At 41.9% G+C, this 25,361-nt stretch overlaps 2 protein-coding genes across 3 annotated transcripts; one reads left to right on the top strand and one right to left on the bottom strand.

The window, feature by feature from the left end:
• The first annotated feature begins 73 nt into the window (after positions 1-73).
• Positions 74-7,658, top strand: zftraf1 (zinc finger TRAF-type containing 1). Of its 2 annotated transcripts, none has more exons than XM_077507867.1 (6): positions 74-1,401; positions 2,801-2,901; positions 3,200-3,343; positions 3,436-3,647; positions 4,769-4,947; positions 5,813-7,658. In XM_077507867.1, exons 1-6 carry the CDS (start codon positions 1,147-1,149, stop codon positions 6,023-6,025), a joined length of 1,104 nt encoding a protein of 367 aa, XP_077363993.1. In that variant the 5' UTR covers positions 74-1,146; the 3' UTR covers positions 6,026-7,658. The 2 variants fall into 2 exon arrangements, with proteins under 2 accessions (XP_077363993.1, XP_077363994.1); XM_077507868.1 differs by having other exon boundaries at positions 2,801-2,895.
• Positions 7,659-8,575: 917 nt separating this feature from the next.
• On the bottom strand, positions 8,576-19,683 carry arpp21 (cAMP-regulated phosphoprotein, 21). Its single transcript, XM_077507858.1, has 20 exons — positions 19,544-19,683; positions 15,856-16,003; positions 15,651-15,784; positions 14,941-14,979; positions 14,804-14,866; positions 14,656-14,737; positions 14,058-14,196; positions 13,577-13,714; positions 13,393-13,492; positions 12,874-12,969; positions 12,759-12,796; positions 12,603-12,659; positions 11,851-12,059; positions 11,270-11,392; positions 11,074-11,177; positions 10,621-10,689; positions 10,374-10,538; positions 9,374-9,452; positions 9,057-9,133; positions 8,576-8,972 (listed from the first exon to the last, which is right to left on the bottom strand). Exons 3-20 carry the CDS (start codon positions 15,774-15,776, stop codon positions 8,871-8,873), a joined length of 1,806 nt encoding a protein of 601 aa, XP_077363984.1. The 5' UTR covers positions 15,777-15,784; positions 15,856-16,003; positions 19,544-19,683; the 3' UTR covers positions 8,576-8,870.
• Between the last annotated feature and the right edge of the window lie 5,678 nt (positions 19,684-25,361).

Raw genomic sequence — 25,361 nt, forward strand, 5'->3', positions numbered from 1 at the left:
GGAAATCCCAAACATGCACGTATATTTGTTGTTTTTTTCCTAATAGGTATACTCCTAGAGGTAGTTTTCAAGCCTTTGTTTACCCATCTTGTATTTCTGGTTGTATTGCTCATCCATAATAATACAGTAGAGGGTCTCCGAGAACCAGTCAGGCCACTTAACAGCTGATTAAACAAACAGCACGCCCCAATATGAAAATCTCAACAAGCCGTAAACTTTTTTATTATTTTGTTGTTGTTGCTGGTTTAATTACTTATTAGTAATGATTCGTGGTCATCAAAGCACCTTCGTGCGCATCGGCGTGGGCGCAGACGTGTTCTTAAAAGGCTTTAAAAAGCAGTCAGCTGACACAACTTTGGGCAGCTTTCAAAGCTCTTTTGCTTCGTCGGCGCACAGTGCGCATGCGCGCTCCCCAACTCTTTAAATACCACCTAGTCATCTGTGGGCACAACAAAACATTCCGCCGTCCGCCGATTCGACACGACCGGGCGGGGGAGACGAACGGCGTTCATTTCCACAGCAAATTCGGCGTTTACACAGTTTCTTTGGGGAAAAAAATGTTATGTTTTTTTTACGATTAAGTCCCAAATTGCCCGGGAGTCATAAAAGGGTGAAAACTCTGAGAAGCAGAGAGTGGGGGGAGACGGACAGGGAGGAAAAACAAAGATGGCTGTGTGAACCCGAGAGACGAACCGACAACAACAAGCGCCCGTGGACTAGGGAAGACAGCTCGGGCAGCCGGAGCGGACACGCCGGACTTGGGGACAGCCGAACCGAACCGAGCTGTCGGGGAGGGAGAGACACCCCCCCTCAAAAACAGCTGAGTTGTTTTTGTTTTGGCTGCCCCCCGCTCCTACTGGAGGGCCGCGCTCAGTGTCAACTTGCTAGCCTTGTAAGTCCCCCCCCCCTACGCGGAACGACATTTTGTCGACTATGTCTACCAGAAAATCTTGAAAATTAGCCCTAAAAATAATCAGTGAGCATTCCTCCGTAGCGTTACCACGGGTGTTAGCCGACTAGCGAGCTAGCTGTCAATTAGCCTCGTAGCTAACACCTCACAAGCTAGAAATAAGTGCATTTGTGGTGGTGGTGGTGGTGCTGGGGGGCTACATAGGAAGTTTGAAACAAATTTGGATATTGTCCGCCATGGAAGACGATGATTTGTTGTCTTTGCCCGGTGGCTCCTCCGCGGCCGTGGTGGCGGGGGTGGCCGAGGCGGCTGGGGCTGGAGCCGGGGCCGGGCAGGAGGAGGTCGGGACGCGGCCTGTGGCAGACTCTGACGAGCCGCCCAAGAAGAAGACCAAAGTGCCCGAAGCGGAGTCCGGCAAACTGGAGGAGAGACTGTACTCTGTGCTCTGCTGCACCGTGTGCCTAGACTTGCCCAAGGCGTCTGTGTATCAGGTAAACGTGTCACAAACATGCCCCAACACTTCCCCGCAATACCCCTACCAAAAGATTAAAAAAACAAACAAACAAAAAACTCCCCTCTAAAATTCAGACACTATTGGGGCAACCTGACGCTCCATGGATTTATAAATAATACAGCACAGGCCCGAGCAAGCTGCTACTGACACACCCTGCCCCCTTCATGTCATGTCAGGTTGATCTTGAAATAACCTTCAACTAAAGGCACTTTCCCAACACCCCTCAAAATAAAAGTAGTCCACTTTCCTCCCTTGCCCTTGAAAGCCACCAACCTGTCACCTGCTCAATGTCAACCATGTAGTAGCCCTGCGCACACGCTGTTAAATACAATGTGTTTAATATGTGCAAGCACAAGCAGTGGAAAGTTTATGTAACAATTCACAACCCCCTTCACAAAGTCCCCCAATCATTCACTATGCCCAAACCACTATTTGAAATAACTTTTTGTACATATTTGAACTAAATAATGTCACGTGGTCGAACCAGCTTCATTCCAGATCAGATCTAGAATTCTCATTACAAAAGGGCATGCAGATATTTTATATTTTTTATTTTTTTTAAACTCCAAAATGCAGGGGGAAAAAATGACCTAATGACCTTTTGGGTTAAAAATATTAAACGAATGAAACTGGAAAAAAGTGCATATCCAAATTTTATGATAAAAATGAATTAATTTTTTTTTTTTTTACAAATTATTTAAATAAAAGTATAACAAAGACAAAAACAATCAAAAAGTAATTTTGGGGTGGTTTGGGAAAACAAGGTGATTATGTTGAAATTTTTTGATTATCAGTGACACTACATTTTACACTGGTGCCATTTTTTACTTTTGCGCTTTTGGGAAAGAAAAAAAAAAAAGTAAATCGCATTGTGCATTTCAGCCCCATAGCCTATTTTATTTTTCAATAAAAAAAACTAAAAAAAAAACGGATTTTTGATATTGTCGTTGAGCAGCGACCACAGTTTTTAAAATTAGATTTTGTAATTGAAAAAGGTCATTTAAAAATACAAACTACATCGACAGAGAAAGCATTTAACTTTCCACCACCTCAAGCATTTTAATTATAAAATAGAATTTAAAAATGTGGTATAGTTTATGTGATTTTATTTTTATTTTTTTATTTTTTTTATAGCTGTAAATGTGCACAGATGAATTTTAATGGTGCCTTATGAAATGATGTTGAATTTCAGCCATAGATGCAGATATGTCCTTTCTCAATTTTAAACTATCTGCATTATTTGGAAATTTACTAGAAAATAATAATTTTGTCAGATTTGTGTGCATTTCTTTTTTAATTTTAAGCAATATGCTTGTGCTGTGCTCCTTCATGAATGATGTCTGACTTATTGTGACGCGTTGTTGACCACCCAACAGTGTACCAACGGTCACCTGATGTGTGCGGGCTGCTTCATTCACCTGCTGGCTGACTCCCGCCTCAAGGAAGAGCAAGCCACGTGTCCCAACTGCAGGTACAGGTACTACAAAGAGCAGGCACTCTGTGACACTAGCCAGTCAATTATAAACATTGTAGTTGACCAAATAAAAGTAAAAATGGTTTATATGTGCATTAAACAAGCACATGAATAAATAATTGGTAAATATTTATAAAAAAATAAACGGTACCATTTTTTTTTTTAAATTCCAAACAGTACAAAATTATTTAATTATGAAAAATTGATGTATGTATTTTACAAATAAAAAAATAAATAAAATTTATGGACCATTGTAGTAGCCCTCTGATCCTGTTCTCGATCCTTTTCTGTTGGCGTGCAGGTGCGAGATCAGCAAGAACCTGTGCTGCAGGAATCTGGCAGTGGAGAAGGCAGTCAGCGAGCTGCCCACCGACTGCACGTTCTGCCTTAAACAGTTCCCCAGATCCAGCCTGGAGAGACATCAGAAGGACGAGTGCCAGGACAGGTGAGTGAGACAGAGACGCTTAACTTGTGAGCAGGTTACCGTGACAGCAAGCTCACATCCTCATTTGTGTCTTGTGTGTGTCTTGTCTCCAGGGTAACGATGTGCAAGTACAAGCGCATCGGGTGCCCGTGGCAGGGCCCCTTCCACGAGATGCCGGCCCATGAGGACGAGTGCTCGCACCCCACCAAGACGGGCACGGAGCTGATGGGCATCCTGGGCGAGATGGACCAGAACCACCGCAGGGACATGCAGCTCTACAACAGCATCTTCAACCTCCTCTGCTACGAGAAGATCGGCTTCACCGGTAAGCACCCTTCCACGTCAATTCCACTTTAAAAAAAAAAAAAAAAAAAAAAAAAAATCATTTGACTTTTTATTCATCATGAATACAATTAAAAGTATTTCAACAATTATTTAATAACTATCTATATTTAGCTATTCACTTATCTTGTTTAATAGATTGTCCATAACATATTTTTTTTATTTATAAAATACATACATCAATTTTTGTAATTAAATAATTTTGTACTAATTCCGTAATGTTTGTAATTTAAAAAAAGGAAATTGTACTGTTATTTTTTTTCATTTGATTAGTTTACCAATTGTCAAATGTAAAAGCTGTTTTATAATAATAAAATAATTCATTCTCATTTTGACTTTTGTATTTATCATTAATTTTAGAACCAATTTTTTTTTCAATGTGTTTAATGCACATCTAAACCATTTTTACTTTCATTTAGTCAACTGATGTACTCTCATAATAGTTGTCATTTTTAATTATGTATTTTTTGTACTTAAAATAATTCTTTAGATTTTTTTTGTATTTTTAAGTTTTTTGCAGTTTGTCAATTTTTGTATTTATTTTTTGTACTGCTGCTTTTCTACTTTTTTGTTTGTACATTTTTTTTTGTAGTTTTTAAAATATTTTTTCATTAGTGTTCATTAGTATGTTCAAGTTTTCTGTTTTTTAAAAATATTTTTTCAAGCTTTTAGTTATTTTTTATTTTTTAACAAATTTGCAAATATTGTGTTGTAGATTTTTTTAATAGATTGTCGATTATTTTTGTAGTATTTTGATTAGTGTTAGAAGTTTTAGATTTAAAAAAAAAAGTTCTTATATTCTTTTTTTAATTTAATTTAATTTTTGAAGGTTTTTTGTAGAATTTTTTTTATTGAACTTTGGAGATTTTTAATTTGTACATTTGTTTGAGTCAACTTTTGTAGTTTTCCCCTAATATTGTCTCATTTTATTTATCGTCAGTGAATGGGAAAAGTTTATTTTAATAATTAATTGTCTTTTTAAATTATATTTATAATGACTTCCGTTTTAATGAATCAACCAGTTATTTAGTAATAATAAAAAGCTCTGTATGTACTGTGTATGCCAGCTATTCACTGTTCCAATTTTTGTGACCCGCATGTCAGAGGTGCAGTTTCGGCCGTACCGCACAGACGACTTCATCACGCGGCTGTACTACGAGACGCCGCGCTTCACCGTCCTCAACCAAACGTGGGTGCTGAAGGCGCGCGTCAACGACTCGGAGCGCAACCCCAACTTGTCGTGCAAGCGCACGCTCTCCTTCCAGCTCATCCTCAAGAGCAAGGTGAGCGTCACATTCACCCGATGTGCCGAGGTTGACTCGAAAGGTGTCATGCTCGTCTTTATTACAAGGCAAAAAATTATTTCTACCACTCACAGTGTCAAGTTGAAGTTTTTTTGTTTTTTTTAGGTTTGATTTGATCCATTTGTTTCTGTGGTTTTTAAGTTGCATTTTTTTTGTTCTGAATTTTTGATTTAAAAAAAACATTTTTTTTTGTTGGTAGATTTTTTTTTAATTCAAATTTGTAGGTGTTTTTTTTTTTAAGCTTAGTTGAGTTTGCAGATTTTTTTCAGTAAGGTTTGAGGATTTTTTTCCTTTTAAGTTGTAGATTTCTTTGTCATTTTTTTGTTGAAATTTGTACATTTTATAGGATTTTTTTTTCTTCTTCTTACGGTGTCGTTAAAGTGACATGGTTTAAATATGTTTCTCATTAGGACGAGAAAATGTCCCTCATTCTGACGAGAAACTTTCTTTTTAGGAATAGAAAGTTTCTCATAGAAATGAGAAAAAAAAATCACCCCAAAACTACTACTACTACTACTACTACTACTTTTCTGAATATTTTTTTTATGACAGAAAAAAAATATTCAGAAAAACAGAAAGAAAATTACTCAAAAAAAAAAAACAAAGCTCCCCATAAAATAGTTAGAAGAACAAGTTGTTGTTTTTTTTTCCAAGTGAATGCAATACGCTTCCGTAGATTTGTTTTTGTTGTTTGTGATTTTTTTTCTGTAGATTCTCTTTGTGCATTATTTTATGTTACTTTTTTTTTTTTTTTTTTCCGCATTATTTTATGTTACATTGGAAAGGATGTTGTATATGTAACGTATACGATAGTAATTGCTAACTTGGGCGCGTTGTTGTCCAGGTGAACGCCGCGCTGGAGTGCTCGTTCCTGCTGCTGAAGGGCCCGTACGACGACGTGCGCATCAAGCCCGTCATCCATCACTACGCCTTCAGCAACGACGACAGCGAGACGGACTACGTGCTGCTCCCCATCTGCGACTCCGTCGAGTGCAACAAACTGCTGGCCGCCAAAAACATCAACCTGCGCCTCTTCATCTTCCAGGTCCAAAAGTAACAAACACACAGAAAAAAACAAAAACAAACAACTCACAGACCGAGCGACCACCGCCACCTCCGTGACCAGGAGACACCGAAAAAGAAGACGATCGATAAGACGCCACTCAACCACTGATACCTCTTAACGCGCACGCACGCACACACACACCCTACTAATCCACTTACCTCCTTTAACAACACAAGTGAGAAAGACCCCCTTAGGAAACTAGATTGATTTTGGGGTTAGTGGTCCTGAGGTGGTCAGTGTGTAGCAGTCGGACCCCCCGCAACACCCAAGAGCCAAAAGTAGCGCACACACACTACAGTGTGTGTGCGCGTGCGTGTGTGTTGCCCTAATGTGAAAATGAGTGTTGACTCAACTGAGCTGTGACGTGTGATTGAATGTACGTGCAACTCCCCATTTGATTTATATTTAACCATACATTTAACATTTAGAAAAAAAATACACATATTTAACATTTTAGTTGCTTTTAAGGCCTCATGTTTTGTGTGTGTTTGTTTGACAATAATATTTGAAGTTTTCCATTCCCCCCCCCCCCCCCCCCCCATAACTCACATCATACTCAGAAAATGGTGGTGTCCAATTATTTGCAACATTTTTCTTGGTGTGTATAAAAAATATATATATCCAAGAAAAATGAAGTTTTCACACCTGTGTAAAAAAAACAAATAAATAAATAAATAAATAATAAAAATTTTAGTTTCAGACATATTTTTGCAATTTTTCTAAAAGTTTTATTCATAAAAAATATATATAGTTGTCACCGTATTTATCTATTTTTCTGGGTAACTATTTATTGCCTTTGCTAAATTTTTTCTTGGATTAATAATAATTAAAAAAAATAATAAATCTCCAAAATCCGGAATAGAGGTGTTAATAAAATCGATTTGGCAATATATCGAGATACTACAGATCGCAATTCTCGAATCGATTCAATATGTAGCCGAATCGATTTTTAATGGAAGAATATTCAACAAAACGTCTTACTTCGGGTTAGGATTCACACCTTTAAAGCATGGAAGAATGTTATATTAATGGAACATTAAGCCTTAAAATTTTATTTCAATGCTGTTCAAACATGAAACAGATTGCAACGTGTTTGTTAAATTAATAATATAAGTATCGATTTTTAATGGCATTTAAATTTTTTGAACACAGGTGAGGATGTTCCTTCCTATTTCATATATTTTTATTTTAGCTCCACAATTAATTTCAAATATAAAAAACAAATAGTGGCATGTCAAAATATTGTTGAAAGGATTTTGTGTATTTGCTACATTTTTTTTTCTTTTGTAAAGTGTGTTTTAAAAAACAAACAAACCTTGTGACGTTTGAGTGCGTGCGTGCGTGTGTGTAGGGGTGTTGCGGGGGTCCTCCCACCTGCAGGACATTGGACGTTACTTGAAGGAGCAGATGTTGCGTGAATAGAATCATCTACTGTAAAGCAGATAGACGACGTCTCTCCTGACCTCTGCTGTATTTTTGGGCCGTGTTTTCAAGAAGACAAAAAAACAACAAAAAACGAAACACGAAGAAGAAGCTTCGGTGGACTTGCTCATCTCACTATGGCTGTACATGTGCCTTTTATTATTATTATTATTATTATTAATATTAAAGCTCATCAACCTGCTGCTGGCTTGTGTGAAAGTCATCCAGGACGAAAATAGCGAGCGAGCTTTATGAACGCCCGCATGAATAATTGAAGGCATGGTGGTGGCGGCGGCGGCGTTATGAAATCCAAATTTAATTTTAAAGCCCGGCCGGGATGATGGATACGTTTCATTGGCTTAAAATAGGAATCGGCTCCACTTGAAAAATGAAATATCGCACGCGCGTTATTACGGGTGCAAAGGCAAAAGGGCATGCGAGTCATTTGGCGGAGGAGTATCTATGCGACACTTTTTTTTTTTTTTTTTAATGGCATAGGTACACAAAATGGATGCAAAATTGATGCAATTCAATTAGTGTCATCGTATAAAAAAAAAAAATCTATAATTTTCGGCGTCTTTAAATATTGCTTCCAGTCCCGCTGATGTGTCATAATCAAAATCAAACAGTGCCATAGTATTTGAATTTTTTTCTGATCAATAAGGTGTCATGTTTTGTTTTTTTTTGGTGCCTGTTTCTGACGGGTTTCTTTTGCCATCAATATGACCTTTTTTTTCCCATCAATTATCTTTATAAATAATCTTTATAATCTATGAAATATTGTTTTATAATAGGGTCTTAATCATTTTTTACATTAATCAGATCTTTTTAAATTAAGGCATGTTTTTTTTTTTTAACCAAACATACAACCAATTTATGAAATGATTTATTGCGATAAAATAAAAGCTGTTTATGGCTTTTGACATTGTTTTTACAGATAAATGATGCCTGATCAATTCCAATATGCAGTGCCGATTTATGTCATCATTTGTGCATGTTAGAATGGTTGACCACTTGGTGGAGTTGAAGAGCCAAACAATTGTGATTGAAAAATAGTGTGTGTCATGTGACCTTACTCTCCCAGGTGGCGCTAGAGACACCAACTTGCATCCGTTAAACTTGACTTTAAAATGTGCATTTATTGAATATATTCACACAGTGCATTTTTGGCATCAATCAATCAATCACAATATTTATATATACGTATAATCATTTCATATCAATATAAAACTCCATTTTGTGTATAGTATAAAGTACGCAGTCAATACAGCTTTGCTTTGAACTCTTATATAGAAACATATTGATGTGCCTACTATGAAGCTTTGGTACAGTGCATTAATGTGAGAGTGCTTTGTGTCAAACATGCGGCGGGATTATTATTATTATTATTGTGTGTGCGTGTGCGTCATCAATGTTACGCGGTCCAGGTGGGACCACAGTGGGTGTGCGGAGGTGCCACCATGCAACAGTATCCCGTCTCGCCGAGTTTACTGGGTTGATACACAGAGACCTGGCCCTGTGGGGGGGGAAAAAATGCAGAGTCAGACAAAAAAAATCATTGGAAAGATGATTTATTTATTTTGGTAGTGTTATGGTTGACCTGAAGAATGCTACAGTGGTGCGGTGACACGGCCGTGTATGACTGCTGCTGCGGGAGCGCCACCACGGGGGCGTAACCTAGCATCAACACGGGTGGGGGGGGGATCATGACGTGACGAGAACTTGTTGCGCTTTTTTTGATTGGACGGATGTTGCGCTGCATGCGGACGAGTGTGAGCGGCAGGAAAAGAGACCGGTTCACTGTGAGACCCTCAGGACTTCATCTCAGACAGTGTAACGGCCCCCTCCTCTACCACTCGTGTCATCCATTGTGTTTTTTTTTTTTTTTTGGGGGGGGGATAAGGTGTTTCTATTTACCCGTATTGCAGCCGGGTGAGGCGTCTTTGAGCGACTGTTGAGCTGAGGTAGTGTACTGGCTGTAGTAGAAGGCAGGCACCTGGAACACACCACACAGTACTCAACTGCACTGGTGAGACCTTCATTTGGGGATTAGGCTTTTGGGTTTTTGTCTTCTTTTCTTTTTTTTTTTTGAATGAAAAATGGCATTAATTTTACACAAATTAAATTACTACTACGTGAAGTAACAGAACAAACATACTAGATAGTAGATCTAATAAATATGTATTTTTGTAGCAATAACTTATTCAAATATGATATAATTGATTGAATGTCCCGGTATTTACCAATTACATTTTAATTTTGAATTGTGTTTAAAAATGACTCGTTTTGATTTTTATATATTTTTGCACTGCTTGTCCAAAACAAAGCAAAACATTTAATTTATTCTAAAAATACTAAATACTTATTATAGGATGCCTCTTAAAAAATATTAATATAATGTATTGACTTTTATTAAAATACATAATTTTTAATTGAGAGAGCAATAAAATACTTATTTTTAAACTATTTTGTTAAAACAGATTTATTTTTAAATTTAACAATACATTGATTTTGTTAAAATATTGAATTATTTTCTACAGATTAAAATGTTTCTTGAAATATAGACTCATTTTAATTTTAAAATAATACAATATAGATAGATTTTTAAGCTTATATTGTCTTTTCTATTCTAGTGTCAATCTACATTTTATACATATAATTAGTACTGCTTTATATTTGGAAAAAAAACTGAAACATTGAATATATTTTATTTTTTAGAAATATCTTTTAGTATTTACTGTGAATTTATTAATTAATTTTTAGAAATATGCAGGCATTTGTGTATTATTTAATGTGAATTTATTTATTTTTCGAAGTATGGAGGTATTTGTTGTGTATTATTTAATATGAATGTATTTATTTTTAGAAATATGTAATTGTTGTATGATATTTCATGTAGGTATGTATTGTTTCGTACCTGTGTTGAGGACTGGCAGTAGTTGCTGGGGTTTTGAGTTTGAGGGGCAGCAGGGGGCGGGGCTGCAAACACGTAGCCTTGGGCGGGAGGGTAAAGGGCGGCGGCCTCCTCCGCTGATTGGCAGCTGACAGTCACATGGGCAAACTGCTGCGACAGGTCTTCCACCTGCGGGGGGGAAAGCGGGATGATGATGTAAACAGGAAGTCAACGTTTGAGCGCAAACAGGAAGTGGTGCGGCGGTACGTACGGCGGGGTACGGCTGCGAGGGGGCCGCGGGCAACATCTGCGGGGCCGGGTAAGACACGGACGAGTACACCTGTGACACACTCGCGTCAATCATCTCACTCGTTTGCATTTTGGTATACATCGTTGGTAGAAAAAGTCTACACACCCCTGTTCAAATGCCATATTTTTTTGTGACAAAAAAAAAAAAAAAATCAATACTTTTGCCACCATAAATATTTCTTGGTTGCAGAAGTGTGCACACCTGCTTACAACTGGGGATGTGTTCAGATGTTTTAGTAGGCTTTTGTGACATTTACCAATTTTGCCAATTATTTATTTTGTGCTCTTTCTTTTCCCTTACGTCACAAAGGCTTGGCATTTCAACAGGGGTGTTTAGATGTTTTCTATCCACTGTATGTGCACTCCGGTTTTTCCTCTCTTTGAACGGCACGAAATCTTTGTGTGTGCGTGTTACCTGCTGTGGCGGCTGCTGTGCCGGTGCTCCCTGCATGCTCCTGATTGGCTGCTGAGGCGGGTTGTACACCACGGGGCTTCCGTCGGGGTTCACGAAAGGCTGTCCTGGAAACATCAGTGGCCATTTTGCACTTTCAAATGGCTGCTCTCATCGCTAGCTAACGCGTGTGCGTGCGTGCGTGCGTGTGTGCAGCGACCGGTGTGCGGGTTGACGAGGATGCTTCCCGGCGGGATGCCGTTCTCCAGGATGTAGGAGGGGTCGGCGGGGGTCTCGGCCATGGCGGGAGGCTCGGAGGGAAGCCTATAGAGAGAGATGGAACCTGGTAGATGGAAAGGAAGGATTTAGGAGCATATAGGAAGGTATCATCCATGTTACTTTGTTTCTGTGTTAGAGGGAGCTGACAATCGACCTTTCACCCTTAAACTGGATTTTGTAGTTTGTAGGTTTTCAGTGCCACTTGGGTCACTTGGGTCTACGAGCTACTGTACTTGGAGAGGACAAAAAAAATGACCCAAATTTTCTGCTTAACAAAATATGAAAAACATGTATCTCCGATTTTGAACTTTTAGCCAAAAAACAAAACCAAACAAAAAAATGTTTCTCTCCTTTTCATGGGTGTGAAGACAGGCGGCGATGTAAAAATGTGCAGCTTGGGTGCGAATGCAAAGACTTTTTTTGCTGCCAATTAGACGCCGGCTGGCAGATGTGATTAGTATGCAGCGTTAGCGGCAAGTCGGAGGTGTCGACACGGCGCGAAAATCATTTCCGCGCTCGCACCTGCTGCGCCGCGGGGCTCCCAGCCGGGATTGGCGGCCTGGGGTGGGAGGGGCTTGGGGGCGGGGGCCACGGTGGTCCACTGGTACGAGGACGAATCCGAGTCGGTGCTGCTCCACGGCCGGGGCTCGTTGCCGTAGCGACAGTCGGTCTCGGTGCTGCTCTGCCGGCTGCTGCCCGTCCAGCTGGAGCCCGAGCTGTCGCGGCTTCCTCTGGTGACAACAAAATGGACGCCGTGAGCAGGAGGAGGGGGGGGGGGGGTCAAATTCCGATTTACTTTTGTGTTTCGTTTATTCTGTGACAAAGTTTGTAAATTCATTTTTCTGAATTGAAATGTTATTCATCTCTTCCAACCTCCTGCACACCCCAAAAAAAATCACATTTTGGTGGTTTGTGTTTTTAAATGTAGCACTAGTATTCGTGCACTGCGATTGGCTGGCGACCAGTTCAGGGTGTACCCCGCCTACTGCACCAAGCTAGCTGGGATAGGCTCCAGCATCCCCCCCCCCCCCCTCCCCCGCGACCAGTGTGAGGAGCAAGCGGTTAAGAAAATGGATGGATAGTATTCGTGCATTTAAAGGATGTAGCAAACAGTATTGTCATTGTAAACTTAAAAAAAAAAATAGTTTTTTAAAACTAATGGCCTTGTAGTGTGAGCGTGTCCTTAATTGCCGACTGTGCGCTCCCTTCAATTAGTCATCGTGCAGTGGAGTGTGCGCGTCGCTCGATGCAAATTAAGATGATGAATGTGCTACCTGAAGAGCTGCCGTCTCCTCTGGGTCTCGGCGTACGGGTTGCATTCCTCTGAGGGCCTGCGCGCGCACACATACACACACACTTATGTTAATGATCCATTGTCGCTGGATTAAGGTGAACGAGGACATGGAGGAAAGGCGTGGGGGGGAGGTTACCTGCTCTCAACATGGCCGCCCTCCTGTGTGCAGACAGGCTGTTTTTTTTTTTGTTGGAACAAAGAAACGAGACGTTAGAGATTGTTTTGTTGTGCTGTTAAGTCGAACATCTCACCTCCTGGCTGAAGATTCTTTCTCGCGCTTTTTGATACTCTTCCTCTCGCTCCTCCACCGACTTGCTTTGCTTGTCGCGCAAGTTGTAGCGTCGCGTCTGAGCTCAAGAAGAGAATGAAAAATGGGCCGTTGAGAGTAGACAATCGAAACGTGACAGTATTGTACTTTCAAAACATATGGCAATAACATAAATAAATAGAAAGTAGAGAATTGATCCATTTTTAATGCTTTAACTCAATTCATTGTGCTGCTCCTGTTTAGAGTCTCTTATTTCATCAGGAAGAAACAAGTATATTTCTTTCTGTTTCAGTTTTGCACCAATTAGCATTAGAATGGAGCTAGGTTTCAACATTATTCACAAATCTGCTTAGAATTGTGGGGAAAATAGCTTGTTTTCATTATAGCCCTGGTTGAACTATTGTAGTCTGCTGCCACCTGCTAGCCGTTTTTGTAATTACTACCATTTTTTTTTTTTTCACCCATTTTTTTTTTTTAACAAGTCTAATAAATAAGAGCCCACCTGCTCGTCTGTGCTGCTGTCGCGTTTCAAAATGGTTTTCCAGTGAGGGATGTTTGCGGTTTTGTCCTCCTGAACTTGATCTAGGAAACGTTGCTCCGGTCTGGACACCCATGGCGTAACGATTAAATGACATGATGATGATGATGATGATGATGGTGATGATGATGAGTCGGGGTGCATTTACATGCGCGTGTTGCTGGTGCGGTTGATGATGACCGACTTCCCCGTCTGGTCCACGTTGTGCTCCATGCCGAAGAAGGCGGCCACGCGGTGCACCAGCATTCGGTGGTACGAAGACATGTGCGGGAACTTCTTGAATGTGCTGAGGGGCAAGAACAAGGGAGATGAAGAGGAGGAAAGAAGAAGAGCAAGATACAAAGAGAAGACGAGAAGGAGAAAATGATGAAAAGAAGTGAAGAAGAAAATGAGGGGGTGGGGGGGGGGGCAGGATAACGGCGATAAGGAAGAAAAGAGGAGGATGAAGAGGAAAAAAAAATACGCACACCCGTGCTGTATTGAAGTTTGCCCAAAGCGTAAATGAGCATCTTCAATCTTGAGCAGACTTTACAGTGTGAATTGTGATTTCAGTAGCGCACAAGGACGCGCTCTCCTTCACTCTTACACACATACTATATGTGTACGTCTGCGTGTGTGTGTGCGCGTACCGATCTCCCAAGATGAAGGTGACCATGTCTTGCTCCAGCTTGAGCAGCATCATGCGGTCTCGCGGGTTGCTGTTCAGCATCTCCACGATGAAACGTTGAAGGTCCACGCCCGTCGAGTCGCGGTACTCCACGTTGCTCTCTACACGTACGCACGTGCACGGACAGTTAAGACTACACCGTTTGCTGTACACGGGCAGATAGGTAAACAAATTGTCTTCTTTGCCTGAAGACTTGCGTCCATTTCCCTGCCACTCTTATGAGGTGCTCCCCCTAGTGGCCCGCCAAGTAACTGCTCACTAAGTCATGAACAATTGAGCCGTTCTAGTGGCTGTATAGTAACTACAAATATTGCGATACTTGCATAGGCGCATCGATAATCTATCGGGAGACAAAGTATCACGATTTATTGCAATATCGATACATCGTCACACTCCTAGTAGAAAAGGTGCATGGATGGAAGGAGGAAGGGATGAAACATGGCGCACAATTGAGGAGCCTCTCGCTAGCTTCATGCTAACCCAACATGCAAAACGTCATAGACAAGCGAGCAAAAGTAGCGTCAACAAGTTGCTGCATCCTCATTTGTGACGTGGCTCACCTTTGGCAGTTTCGCCGCTCTTCTCCACTTCCTCCTCCTGACAGGAAGTCTCATCTTGGTGTCCGCTGGCATCCGGCGGCGCCTGCCAGGCCAATAGGAAGTGAGGATGAATAGGACAAAGTGAGGACATTGATGACGAGCGCCTTACCTGAAGCTGTTCGTCTTCGTCGTCATCACAAACGGCCATGCTACGCATCAGCTTGCCTTTGACCTGCGTCGCCGGAAGCGGCACAAATGAGGCATGGTGCCGTATCGCCACGTTTTGACGGAATCGTTTCTGCTTACCTTGACTTTTTCTTTCGCCGCTGCCTGGTGACAAAGGCTCTGCAAGGGACAACATTAGTCATTGCAAGCGTGTGCATGTACATTAACTCATTCAAACCCAAAAATTGATAAATTCGTTTTTTAATTCTTTGTCCTGCACTCCCAAAAACGTAGTTATACGTTTTTAATGATTTTTTTTTTTATGCTAGAGCATACAGAAGGCTTGATACAGTTTCTGACATGGAGTTCACTTAAAGCAATGGCAGTTATTCCAAAAACGGCCAGCAGGTGGCAGCAGAGTATAAGAGATCAGCCAGGGCGATGTTGCAACAAGCTTTTTTTCCCCAATGTGTTCAACAGATTTGTGAATAATGATGAAAATTAGCTATACTCTAATACAAATTGCTGTAAATCAGAAACAGATACAAATATACTTTTTTTTTTCCTGATGAAAGAAGAGAGACTCTAATCTTTCTTTTGGTATGTTCCATGTTTTTATAGCAGTAGAAAAGAATATTCTGTGGACCTTGCAAAATCAGCCAAAATCCAGTCAAACAGGAGCGAACGGGAGCGAAGTGACTGAAAATGGCTGCCAGTGAATGAGTTCATGTTTCACACTTGTGGCTGTTTCGTATAAAAAGAAAAATAGGAGGGGGGCAATCTAGCTAAAAAATAATGTGCGTCTCGGAGGTGGCGTCGATTGATTTTTTTTCCGGGAAATAACCGCGTACCTGCTTGCTGTCCTGTTCGTCCTCCAGGGTGGGCACGCTGCCGCAGCAGAGGGAGGGCGGGGGGGTACCGATGACATGGCATGACGCCACGTGGCGGGCGTGGTCCGCCTCCACGGCCGTGTCCATCGCACGTTCTGCGAAACGCAGACATAATTGACGCTCGCTTCCGTCTGTGTGCGCGCGTGTGTGCGTTGCGTATGCCCACCTATGCTCAGTGAAGAGGCTGGCAGGTGAATGATGAGGTCATATATCCCATGATCCCACGGGGCGGCCACCAGAAACGCAATTATCCTTCTCTTCCTCTTCCTTCACTTGCTTTGGTGCGGGTGGGGAGGGGGAAAAAAATAAAAAGGCTGTGGAAGAGAGGCGGAAAAAAATTGTTATTGCTCGCACACACACGCGCATACAGTCATATCTAACAGCTGCTGCGGCATAAAGGCATCGCTTCTGGCGATGACATCAAGTCGGCAAGCTTAAGTGTGCGTGTGTGTGTGTTTGATCCTCCATCCGAGCTTTCCAAAGGCCCTCCTGGCCTGACAGCTAATTGCTACTCAAAGCCTATTACAGTAAGTGTGTGTGTATGCGTGTATGGGCCCTCCACTCACATGCAGCATTTGTGTATTTACATATAACGCGTGCGCGTGTTCAAACGCGTCCCGGAGCTTTTCTTAGAAGCAGCAGCTGTGGCCAAGCACCATCCGATACGTGCGAGAATATTCCCGGAATACCCGAGCGAGCGGCGGCACCGGTGAAGAGTGGCGAGGGCCAAATAAAACACGCACGCGCGCATGCAAAAAAAAAACATTAAAAAAAAAGGAAATGGCTTCCACCCGTCGCATTCCACTGAAACACGACGCCCGGGGGGAGCGTTTTATCCCGGTAACGCCTGAGACGGGCGGTATAATGAGCTCCGAGGATGGCAGCTCCCAAAACGTGCTGGCGACGGATGAAAAAAAAGTACAACAAAACATGCACACATAATTGCGTATAGTGGACATAACATTAGGTATACACCCTGTACTGGTCGCCAACGAATCATAGGGCACAGACAAACAATTAACTGGTCAACAGTCAATGTTGGGGCACATTATGACCAAAGATATTAAAGTTAATAAAAATTAAGAAAAAAGAAACGATAATATTTATAGTGAAAATCTTCTTTGTCAGCTAATATGAGCTTTCAAGAAGGAAGTTTGAAAATTGTACAATATTTTAGAGGCAAGTAATGAGCAGACATGCTAACCATTAATTAGCCTAGCGTGCTGCCATTTTCTTTCCTAAATTTGCTATGCCGTCTGGTGACTCTAGAAAATGTCCCCTGAACACAAAATGATTCCCCGCGCTTATTTGAAAGGCAGAACTTTGTAGAAAAAAGCCGGATTTTACGCATGTGGACCAAATGAAGTGTTGGTACGTTTTAGTAGACATGCTAACCATTAGCCTAGCGTGCCGCCAGTTTGTTTTCTGAATTTACTATGGCCCTCAATGACACCCGACAAAACGGCCCCCGATGACAAAATGGCTCCCCACGCTTGTTTCAAAGACTGCCCAGGGGAACAGATTGTAGTCAAATATTTAGCAGACATGCTAACCATCAGCCTAGTGTGCCGCCATTTTGTTTCCTAAATTTAAAATCACCCTAAGGGACTCTACATCCCTAATCACAAAATGGCTCCCCATATGTTTTAAAGGCAGAACTTTCTGGAAATGTGTACGTAAAGCTGGAGGAAGGGCATTTTTGGAATTTGGGGGAAAAAAAGGTGGGGCTATGCAAAAGACAGCCCGGGGGGGATTGAGGAAGAAGAGTATGGTGGAGGAGGTGTGACACCATCATTAGCACGTGATGGATGTCGGGCGGGAGGTGAGGAGTACGTGGCGACATCATCATCATCATTCTCATCATCATCCATCTGCCGCCTCACTGGCATCCAGGCGCTACTTAAGGGCGTACTCGCCTGAGGACATTTAACACCGGCTGGCGTGATTTCTATTGTGCAAGGTGGCAATAATCAAGTAACTAGCGGGCATGAATTACGTCAAAGTATATTGCCAACATGCATATCACCAATCGAGGAATATTGTTTGGATCGGATTTTTTATTCCTTGAGGTGATTTCTGTTGTGCAAGGCGGTGGTTATTATTTGGCAGGAATGGTAGAATGTTGATTTGTTGTGAGTGTATTGTATTGGTGTTAATGTTTTATGTTATGTTTGTTTTTTTGTGTTTCGGCTTTTTGACAGCTCAGGCTATTTGATAGCGCTATATAAATAAACTTGAGTTGAGTTGATTTCTATTGTGTAAGGTGGTGGTTATCAATAATAGCTTGCTAGAACCTTCCAAATAATTATTTGGTAATTGATTGATTGATTATTTGACTGTTGCATTTGACTAGATTATTTCTAGTCATTCAAGACAGTCTTGCATTGATTTCTATTGTGAGAGATGGCATTTGTTGTCAAGTTCTGTGAGAAATAAAACCAAGAACATCCAATTAATGATAGTACAGTACAATGTGTGCATGCATATAACTGAATGTATTGTGGAATTTTTTTTATGTATTTTTTTTCTAGTCCTAATGTTGATTTCTATTGTGCAAGGTGGCAGTTAAAATTGATAACTGGCAAGAACATCCAGTTAGTTTTATGACAGTGGTCATATACTACATGTGAGAGTGTATAGAGTTTGTTTGTTTGTTTTTTAACTGGATTATTTCTAGTCATATTGATTTTGATTGTGCGAGGTAGTGGTTATTGGCGAGAACATCCATTTATATGATAGTACAGAGCTTGCATGCATGTGAAACACAATTGATTTTATTTATTTTTTGATTGATCGTTTTGATGGATTTCTAGCCAAGTTGATTTCTACTGTGCAAAGGGGCAGCACAAAAAATGGAGCGGCTGAGGTCTGAAGAATACCCTTGTTGGAAAAATCTCCCCTTTTTTTTTTTTTTTTGGTTAGACAAAAAAATGGCCAATTCAAACAAGTCCTTTAAATTGTGGAACCATTTCCTGCCACGAAGTGTAAACATACTGATCTCAAGTAGGCACTGCTCGCCAAACATAAACACTAGCCAGTATTTTATTTATTTATTTTTTTTTGTGCACCTCTAGGACAAAAAGACACGTATCTTACTCCAGCATAAGAAGTTGCCATTAAACCGAAAGTAAGTGAAATGTAGGTTACTTTGTTCTGCTGGGTGCACCACCTGTGCGGCCACAGCAGCTTTTGTGGGCTGCGACATCTGCGTCAAAGCCCCCCAAAAAAGTGAGATGCTGGGAAAAAACCTGCCCGCATCTTATCAACGTCATCGTTTTTTTTTTGTTTTTTTTTCTTAAAGACATTTTCATCGCGCTCTGTAAGTCCCCCGAGCAAGCCACATGTGTGAAAGTTCCAAAACAGGTGTTATGTTGAAGATGATGGAGGAGGAGGAGAAGAAGCTCCCTGCACACTCGCCGGTGTGTCGCATTACTGTTGACCCGGGACACGCTTGACGACGCCGGGGCTATTTTTACCCGGAGGCGTGGGGTGGTGGTGGGGGGACTGACTGCTGGTACGACTGTAGCTGGCGGACCTGCTGCCGGCTGTCATCCAAACTCCAAAATTGAACGAAATGACTCCGTTAATCAAGCTATTCATTTTTTTAAAAGGCGGTGGGGAGAATTATGATGTGAAATTTGGCGAATTGTCATAGCGAGAGAAAAAAAAGATCAGTTAACAATTCGCGTGGCACTCGGCTAAATGAGCCAACTTAAATCGACCAAAACCCGCAAAAAATCTAACAATGGCCTTTTCATTACCTCTTAAATCGACAGCGAATGTGACAAATGTGATTAGAAATGACGACTTATTTGTGTTAGCGGCGTCTCGAGGGGGTGGGGGGGGGGTCTTACCGGGAGGTGGCGGCGAGCTGTAGCCGACGTCGAGCTCCTCTCTGTGGGGATGAAGCTGTCGAATGAGGCGCAGTGCTGCTCCTCCTCCGCTTTTGCTCCACTCTCGCTTGAGAAAGGGGGCGGGGGTATGTATCGGAGCGCCCCCCCCCCCCCCCCCCCCCCCCCCCCCCCCAAACCGACCCGACTCGACTCACCTGGCCCCTTTACCGTTAGTGTACGTCAAACGCTGTAACACACATTAATAAACACATGCAACTGTCTGCAATGCTGACCAGAAGTTTAAAGAAAAAAACTTCTGAGAGATGCAGTGACCAAAGAAAGACATGAATCGACAGTTAAGCAAACTTGGCGTGTAGCAAACATATGTGACGTCATGCATGTTGAGATCACGTCTCTGATTAACTTGCAGAGACTGATTTTGTCCTCTTTCATCTGATTCATACATCAAAGAGTATGTAGGAAAGGAAGCATGTTGGTCCATTATAGCAATCTGCCAGATGTGACTTATAGCAAGTATGAGTGTGAATAGTTGTCAGTGTCACCCAGCATTTACACAAGAACAAGATAAATGCAGTTAGCATTAGCATTGAATGATCATCTCCCACAATTCATGATTGATTACAGCTTCAGTGTGCATGAGCACACTAACACAAATGTCGCTACTTAAGATGATAAAATAAAAATGAAGAAAACAACATACAAAATTTAAAAAAAAATAGCATTTGTAAGGATGGCTGTCTTTCAGAATTTACAAAAAGTAAGAAAAATGTACCATATATGAATAGCATTCGCAGGAATTGTCATCTCTCAGTATTCAACAAGAGAAATCTTGTCATAAATGTAGTGTTAAAAGACGGATGCTTTCGGCATTCACACAATATGAAACGATGCATCACAGCATCATTGTGTATACCTGTCACACATCATTAACACAACTGGAGGAGAAATGCAGCAAGATATTTATGCAAATGATCCTTTATGCCTGTCTTTCAGCATGAACATACTAAGAACAGGAATAATGCACAATAAATGTGAACAGTTGTTTCTCAGCGTTGACAAATATAAGAAAACCAGGGACAGGTGACAAACGCCATTTTGTTTTTAAAACACAAAAGAAATGATACCTCTCTCAGCAATGGCACAATTTGAAAGTGTGTAGACTACATACAAAGTACGAATTGAATATAATACGCTTGATTTTTAGTAGACTTTTCTGCAAAATTGTGAATGCGCTCAAGAGACAAGATCAAACATCCGAGAGATTATTTCGGGGTGGGGGGTGGGGGCGGTATGCGTACACACACAACACAGCTGTTGCGGTCAGTATGGCAGGCATGCGGGCACAGAGGAGACTCGGAGACTGGCCGCCGATGCCAACGGTCGCCGGTGTGGTCGAGTTACATAAACAGGCGTCATAACGTTTGTGAGTGAACAGCTGAGCCAGGATTTGTTCATTTGTCATCGTGTCACTTTGTCTTACGTCACTTCCCCCCACCCCTCCGACCCTCGCTTACCGCTAATGCTAACGAGGAAGCGGGGCCCACTTCCAGTCAATGGCAATGCCAACCAAGCTAAAGGCTAGTTAGCGTAGCCTGCCTACATACATTCCCTAACCTTAAGATCGCTACAGATATGCTACATGTTCTACTGGTTGCTATGGTGATGCCACATTTTTACTGTTTATGGTAGGCTAGCTAGCTAGCTATACTGCACACTAATGCTATCGAGGAAGTGGGTCCCACTTCCAGTCAACGGCGATGCTAACCAAGCTATATGCTAGTTAGCATACCATACAGCTCATCATCAATAGTTACAAAGGTGCTATATTAGCTACTTTTTGGTGAATGTTATGCTACATTTCCGCTAGGTTGCTACATAGATGCTACATATACTACATTTTCGACAAGGTTAGGCTAGTTTTCTATTTATACTAATCTAAGCTAATTTGGTTGTGATAGGCCATATTTTCTACTTTTTTTTTTTTCTTTCCATAATTTAGTTTCAACATAGATATAGATGCTGTATCTACTACTTTCTTGACAAGGTTATAGGCCATTTTTTCCGTTTATAGCAAGGTAAGCTAATTTTGTTGTGATAGTGATGCTATACTTTTTATTTTTTGGACGAGGCTATAGAAGTTTTCCCATTGTGAAAAGCTGAATTTTCTACTGTTTACTTTATGGCTACAACGGAGTACATGCATCAGTGTAGTGTGTGCGTAAACATAACTAACATAATAACTAGTCATTGTCCATTGGGCTCCTGTTGTAGTGCATGTGTGCATGTGAAAACGAGACGGAATGACACCTCAACAAGTGAGGCTCATGAATATTAATGAGCGACGGGGCCTCATGAATATTCAGAAGGGGCTGCTTATGAATATTTAAAGTATGATAGAGAGAACGAGTGAGGGAGTAGACAGGAGACAAATACACCCCGCCTCCTCCTCCCCATCTATTCGAATGATGAATGACGTCATCGCTACTACATGATCACTATGACGTCATTGCGTGCACGTGGTCAAAACAAAACAAGAAGCTAAATTAGCCTACAACTAAAATAAAGCAAAAATAATCGCGCGCGCACGTATTTGACTGATCCTGAGTGTCCACAAAAGCAAATTTGAGATATTTATATTAAAGCAAAATGCTGACCAAGCTAAAATCACGTAAGATTTGGTGAAATCACATGTGGTTTGATAAATTGCCCCCCCCCACCTCTTCTGATGCCCATTTTCCCCCAAAATTTGGTCTTGACCTCAATTTTAATTGAATTTAATTCATTTGAATACGTCTCGAGGAGGAAGTTTTACCCACTTTTATTTGCATTTCATCAGCTAAGCCAGAATAGACAGAGTCAAAACAAACAAACAAATAAAACGATCTCCTGCATTCCCTCGACAACCTTTGATTGATGACCCCGCTAACAGGTGACGTCACTGAGTGAGCGGATCCCGTTTCCTGACCGGCAACGCGACGAGTGCACGAAGGCTTGAGAGGAGCAGCGCGCTCGCGTGTGATAATTTTAGCCGTTGTGCGTCAGTGCGGTCAAAACGTTACAAAACGAGCGAGCGGCAACATGGGGGGGTCTCGCACCTGGGTGGGCGTCAACTTTTTTTTTTAACCTTCTCCGATCAATGAGCGCCTGACTCACAAAAGAGGACGAGTATCCTGGACGGGGAAGGAGAACGGAAAAGGACTCGCCCACGATAGAATGAGGCTCCACCGGGGACGAGCGAGCGAGCGAGCGAGCGAGAGAGGGAAGCTGCACAGGAAGTGCACCTGTTCGGCAGTGGTGGGCTTGCGCTCTCCGTGGACGGTGTCGATCGGCCCGCGGGATTCTGAGCTTGCACGTGACGCGCGCACTCACACCCACAAACTCGCGTACACACGTGCTCTCATAGGAGCTCATTTACATGGAAAATTTCCAGCAAAGGGTCGTCCACCTTTTTAAGGCGGTATGTGAAGGATTTTGCTGCATAAGACAAGATGGCGTCTCGCCATCTTTCCCACCCGCCCGGTTCGCTGATTTTGTACGAATTCGGCGCTCCCCACCTGCTTGGGGTACAAGTGTCAAATGAATTCAACCCACTGACCTGGATAGCTGATAGCCTCGCGGCTTCAAAAGTCTTGGCCTATTGGCTATCCAGGCATAAATTCAGATCAGTGATTCAACCGCTGGAAATATTCAATCGGCAGCCATCTTCTTCCACCTTCACAGATCTACAGACACTATACTGTGCCACTTCCTGGTCTTCCCTGATTGGCTCTCACCTTCTCTTGTTTCGTCTTCTCTTTTCTTTCTCCTCTGTCGTCTTCTTTTCTCGGATTTCTTCTTTTCTTTCTCTGGTCTCTTCTCGTGTTTTCTTATGCCATTTCTTCTGTTCTCTTGTTTATTTCTTCATCTCTTACCCTGTTGTTTATTTTCTTCTCGTCACGTTCCTTCTGTTCTTTTTTATTCTCACATTTCTAATTTACTTCCACTACCTTTCTTCCTTTCTTTTCTTTCTTTCTTCTCTTCCCTCGTTTCTTCTTCACTTATCCCGTTTCCTTCCTTTCTTTCTTCTTTCATTTCTTCTCTTCCCTTATTTGTTCTGTTTTTCACTTCTCTCCTTTCTTCCCTTCTCTCCCAGCTCTTTTCTCCTTCGCCGCCGCCACGGGCATCACATGACGGCCTTAAGCTGCGTGGCGCGGCTATTTATATTTGTTGCTAATGAGGCGAGATCTCAGCGGCTGCCATGGCAACCGTCTCCGCGGAGACGGTGCTCTTGGATACCACATCCCCCGTCCCGCTTTAAACGTCCTTCCCTCGCCAGTGCCGGACTAATTAACGCTTCAAGTTAGCCGCGCGCGCTCCCCCCTCGTCCTGGGCAGCATTTTCAACAAATCAAACGCACCAGATTGTCCGATAGTTTGGAAGCGCACCAAACTTTTTTTTTGGGGGGGGGAAGCCAGATTCAAAGTCTGGAAATTTACAGATTTTTTTTTTTTCTTTTTTGGGGGGGTGGGGCTTTCAATTCCAATTGTCTGCTGGGCGCACCTCCCTCACTCGTCCCTTGCGGAATGCGTATGAGGATGATGGGCGCACCTCCACCAGCACCGCCAGGGAAAGTCAGCTGCTGGGAACTTGACGCACGTCATTGCAGCCACCTGCTCTGATGGGACCAGCGCCACTCACACAAACACGCGTGCACGCACATGCACACACACACGCACGTATCTCCCACACAAAAATCGAAAAACACACGTTTGTCTTTGTATCTTTGTGGGGAAATCTCATAATGCATTTCCTCGCACCAACCATGACAACTGATTGCCTAATCTTAACCTTTACACTAACCCCAACCAAAATCCAATCCAATTCACTCTCACATTAGGACTCCCACTCTCACATATACATACACATGGTCAAACTTTCTATACTCACTCAGACACACATTCACGTCATGCACTCTCGCACAAAACACTAATGCACTCAAACTTATTCTCACACACTTTCTAAACTCTCATGAAAATTCACTCTCACATTAGGACTCCCACTCTCACACAAATAAACATACACATGCACACACTTTCTATACTCACTCAGACACACATTCTCGTCATGCACTCTCGCACAGAACACTAATGCACTCAAACTTACTCTCACACACTTTCTAAACTCTCATGAAAATTCACTCTCACATTAGGACTCCCACTCTCACACTAATAAACATACACATGCACACACTTTCTATACTCACTCAGACACACATTCTCGTCATGCAGACTCTCGCACAAAAAACACTAATTCACTCAAACTTATTCTCACACACATACACTTTCTAAACTCTCACACAAATTCACTCTCACATCAGACTCCCAATCTCACACTAATATATATACACATGCACACACTTTCTCTCCTAATTCAAACACACGTTCACGTCATGCAAACTCTCACACAAAACACACATGCACTCAAACATACTCTTACACATAGACTTTCTCGCACATGCACTTTCTAAACTCACATTAATTCACTCTCACACACATAGAGTCAAAACACAAAAATACACACAGGACAAACGTACACTTTCTAATATCTCACACACAGATTCAGAACTATTCTCACACTCACAAACATTAACTCACTCAACACATACATTCTCTCACCCGCAGACAAACGCACAGATACACACTTTTTAAAAACGCTCTCATTCACACTCTTTCATACTCTCACAAAGTCATGCTTTCTCTCACACACTCACTCTGTTCAACAAACACAAGCGCACCCTTGCCAAAGATAGGCTTTTTATGGAGTGACTTAACCTCCTTAG

The sequence above is a fragment of the Festucalex cinctus genome, chromosome 19, assembly GCF_051991245.1.
Source record: "Festucalex cinctus isolate MCC-2025b chromosome 19, RoL_Fcin_1.0, whole genome shotgun sequence".
NCBI lineage: Eukaryota > Metazoa > Chordata > Actinopteri > Syngnathiformes > Syngnathidae > Festucalex > Festucalex cinctus.

Coding starts and splice junctions, on each gene's coding strand:
- arpp21 (XM_077507858.1), bottom strand. CDS start 15,776: ATGGACACGGCCGTGGAGGCGGACCACGCCCGCCACGTGGCGTCATGC. Junction 12,797..12,873: donor AAAGAATCTTCAGCCAGGAG/GTGAGATGTTCG, acceptor AAAAAAAAACAG/CCTGTCTGCACACAGGAGGG. Junction 9,453..10,373: donor ACTGCCAGTCCTCAACACAG/GTACGAAACAAT, acceptor GGTGTGTTCCAG/GTGCCTGCCTTCTACTACAG.
- zftraf1 (XM_077507867.1), top strand. CDS start 1,147: ATGGAAGACGATGATTTGTTGTCTTTGCCCGGTGGCTCCTCCGCGGCC. Junction 2,902..3,199: donor TGTCCCAACTGCAGGTACAG/GTACTACAAAGA, acceptor GTTGGCGTGCAG/GTGCGAGATCAGCAAGAACC. Junction 4,948..5,812: donor AGCTCATCCTCAAGAGCAAG/GTGAGCGTCACA, acceptor GTTGTTGTCCAG/GTGAACGCCGCGCTGGAGTG.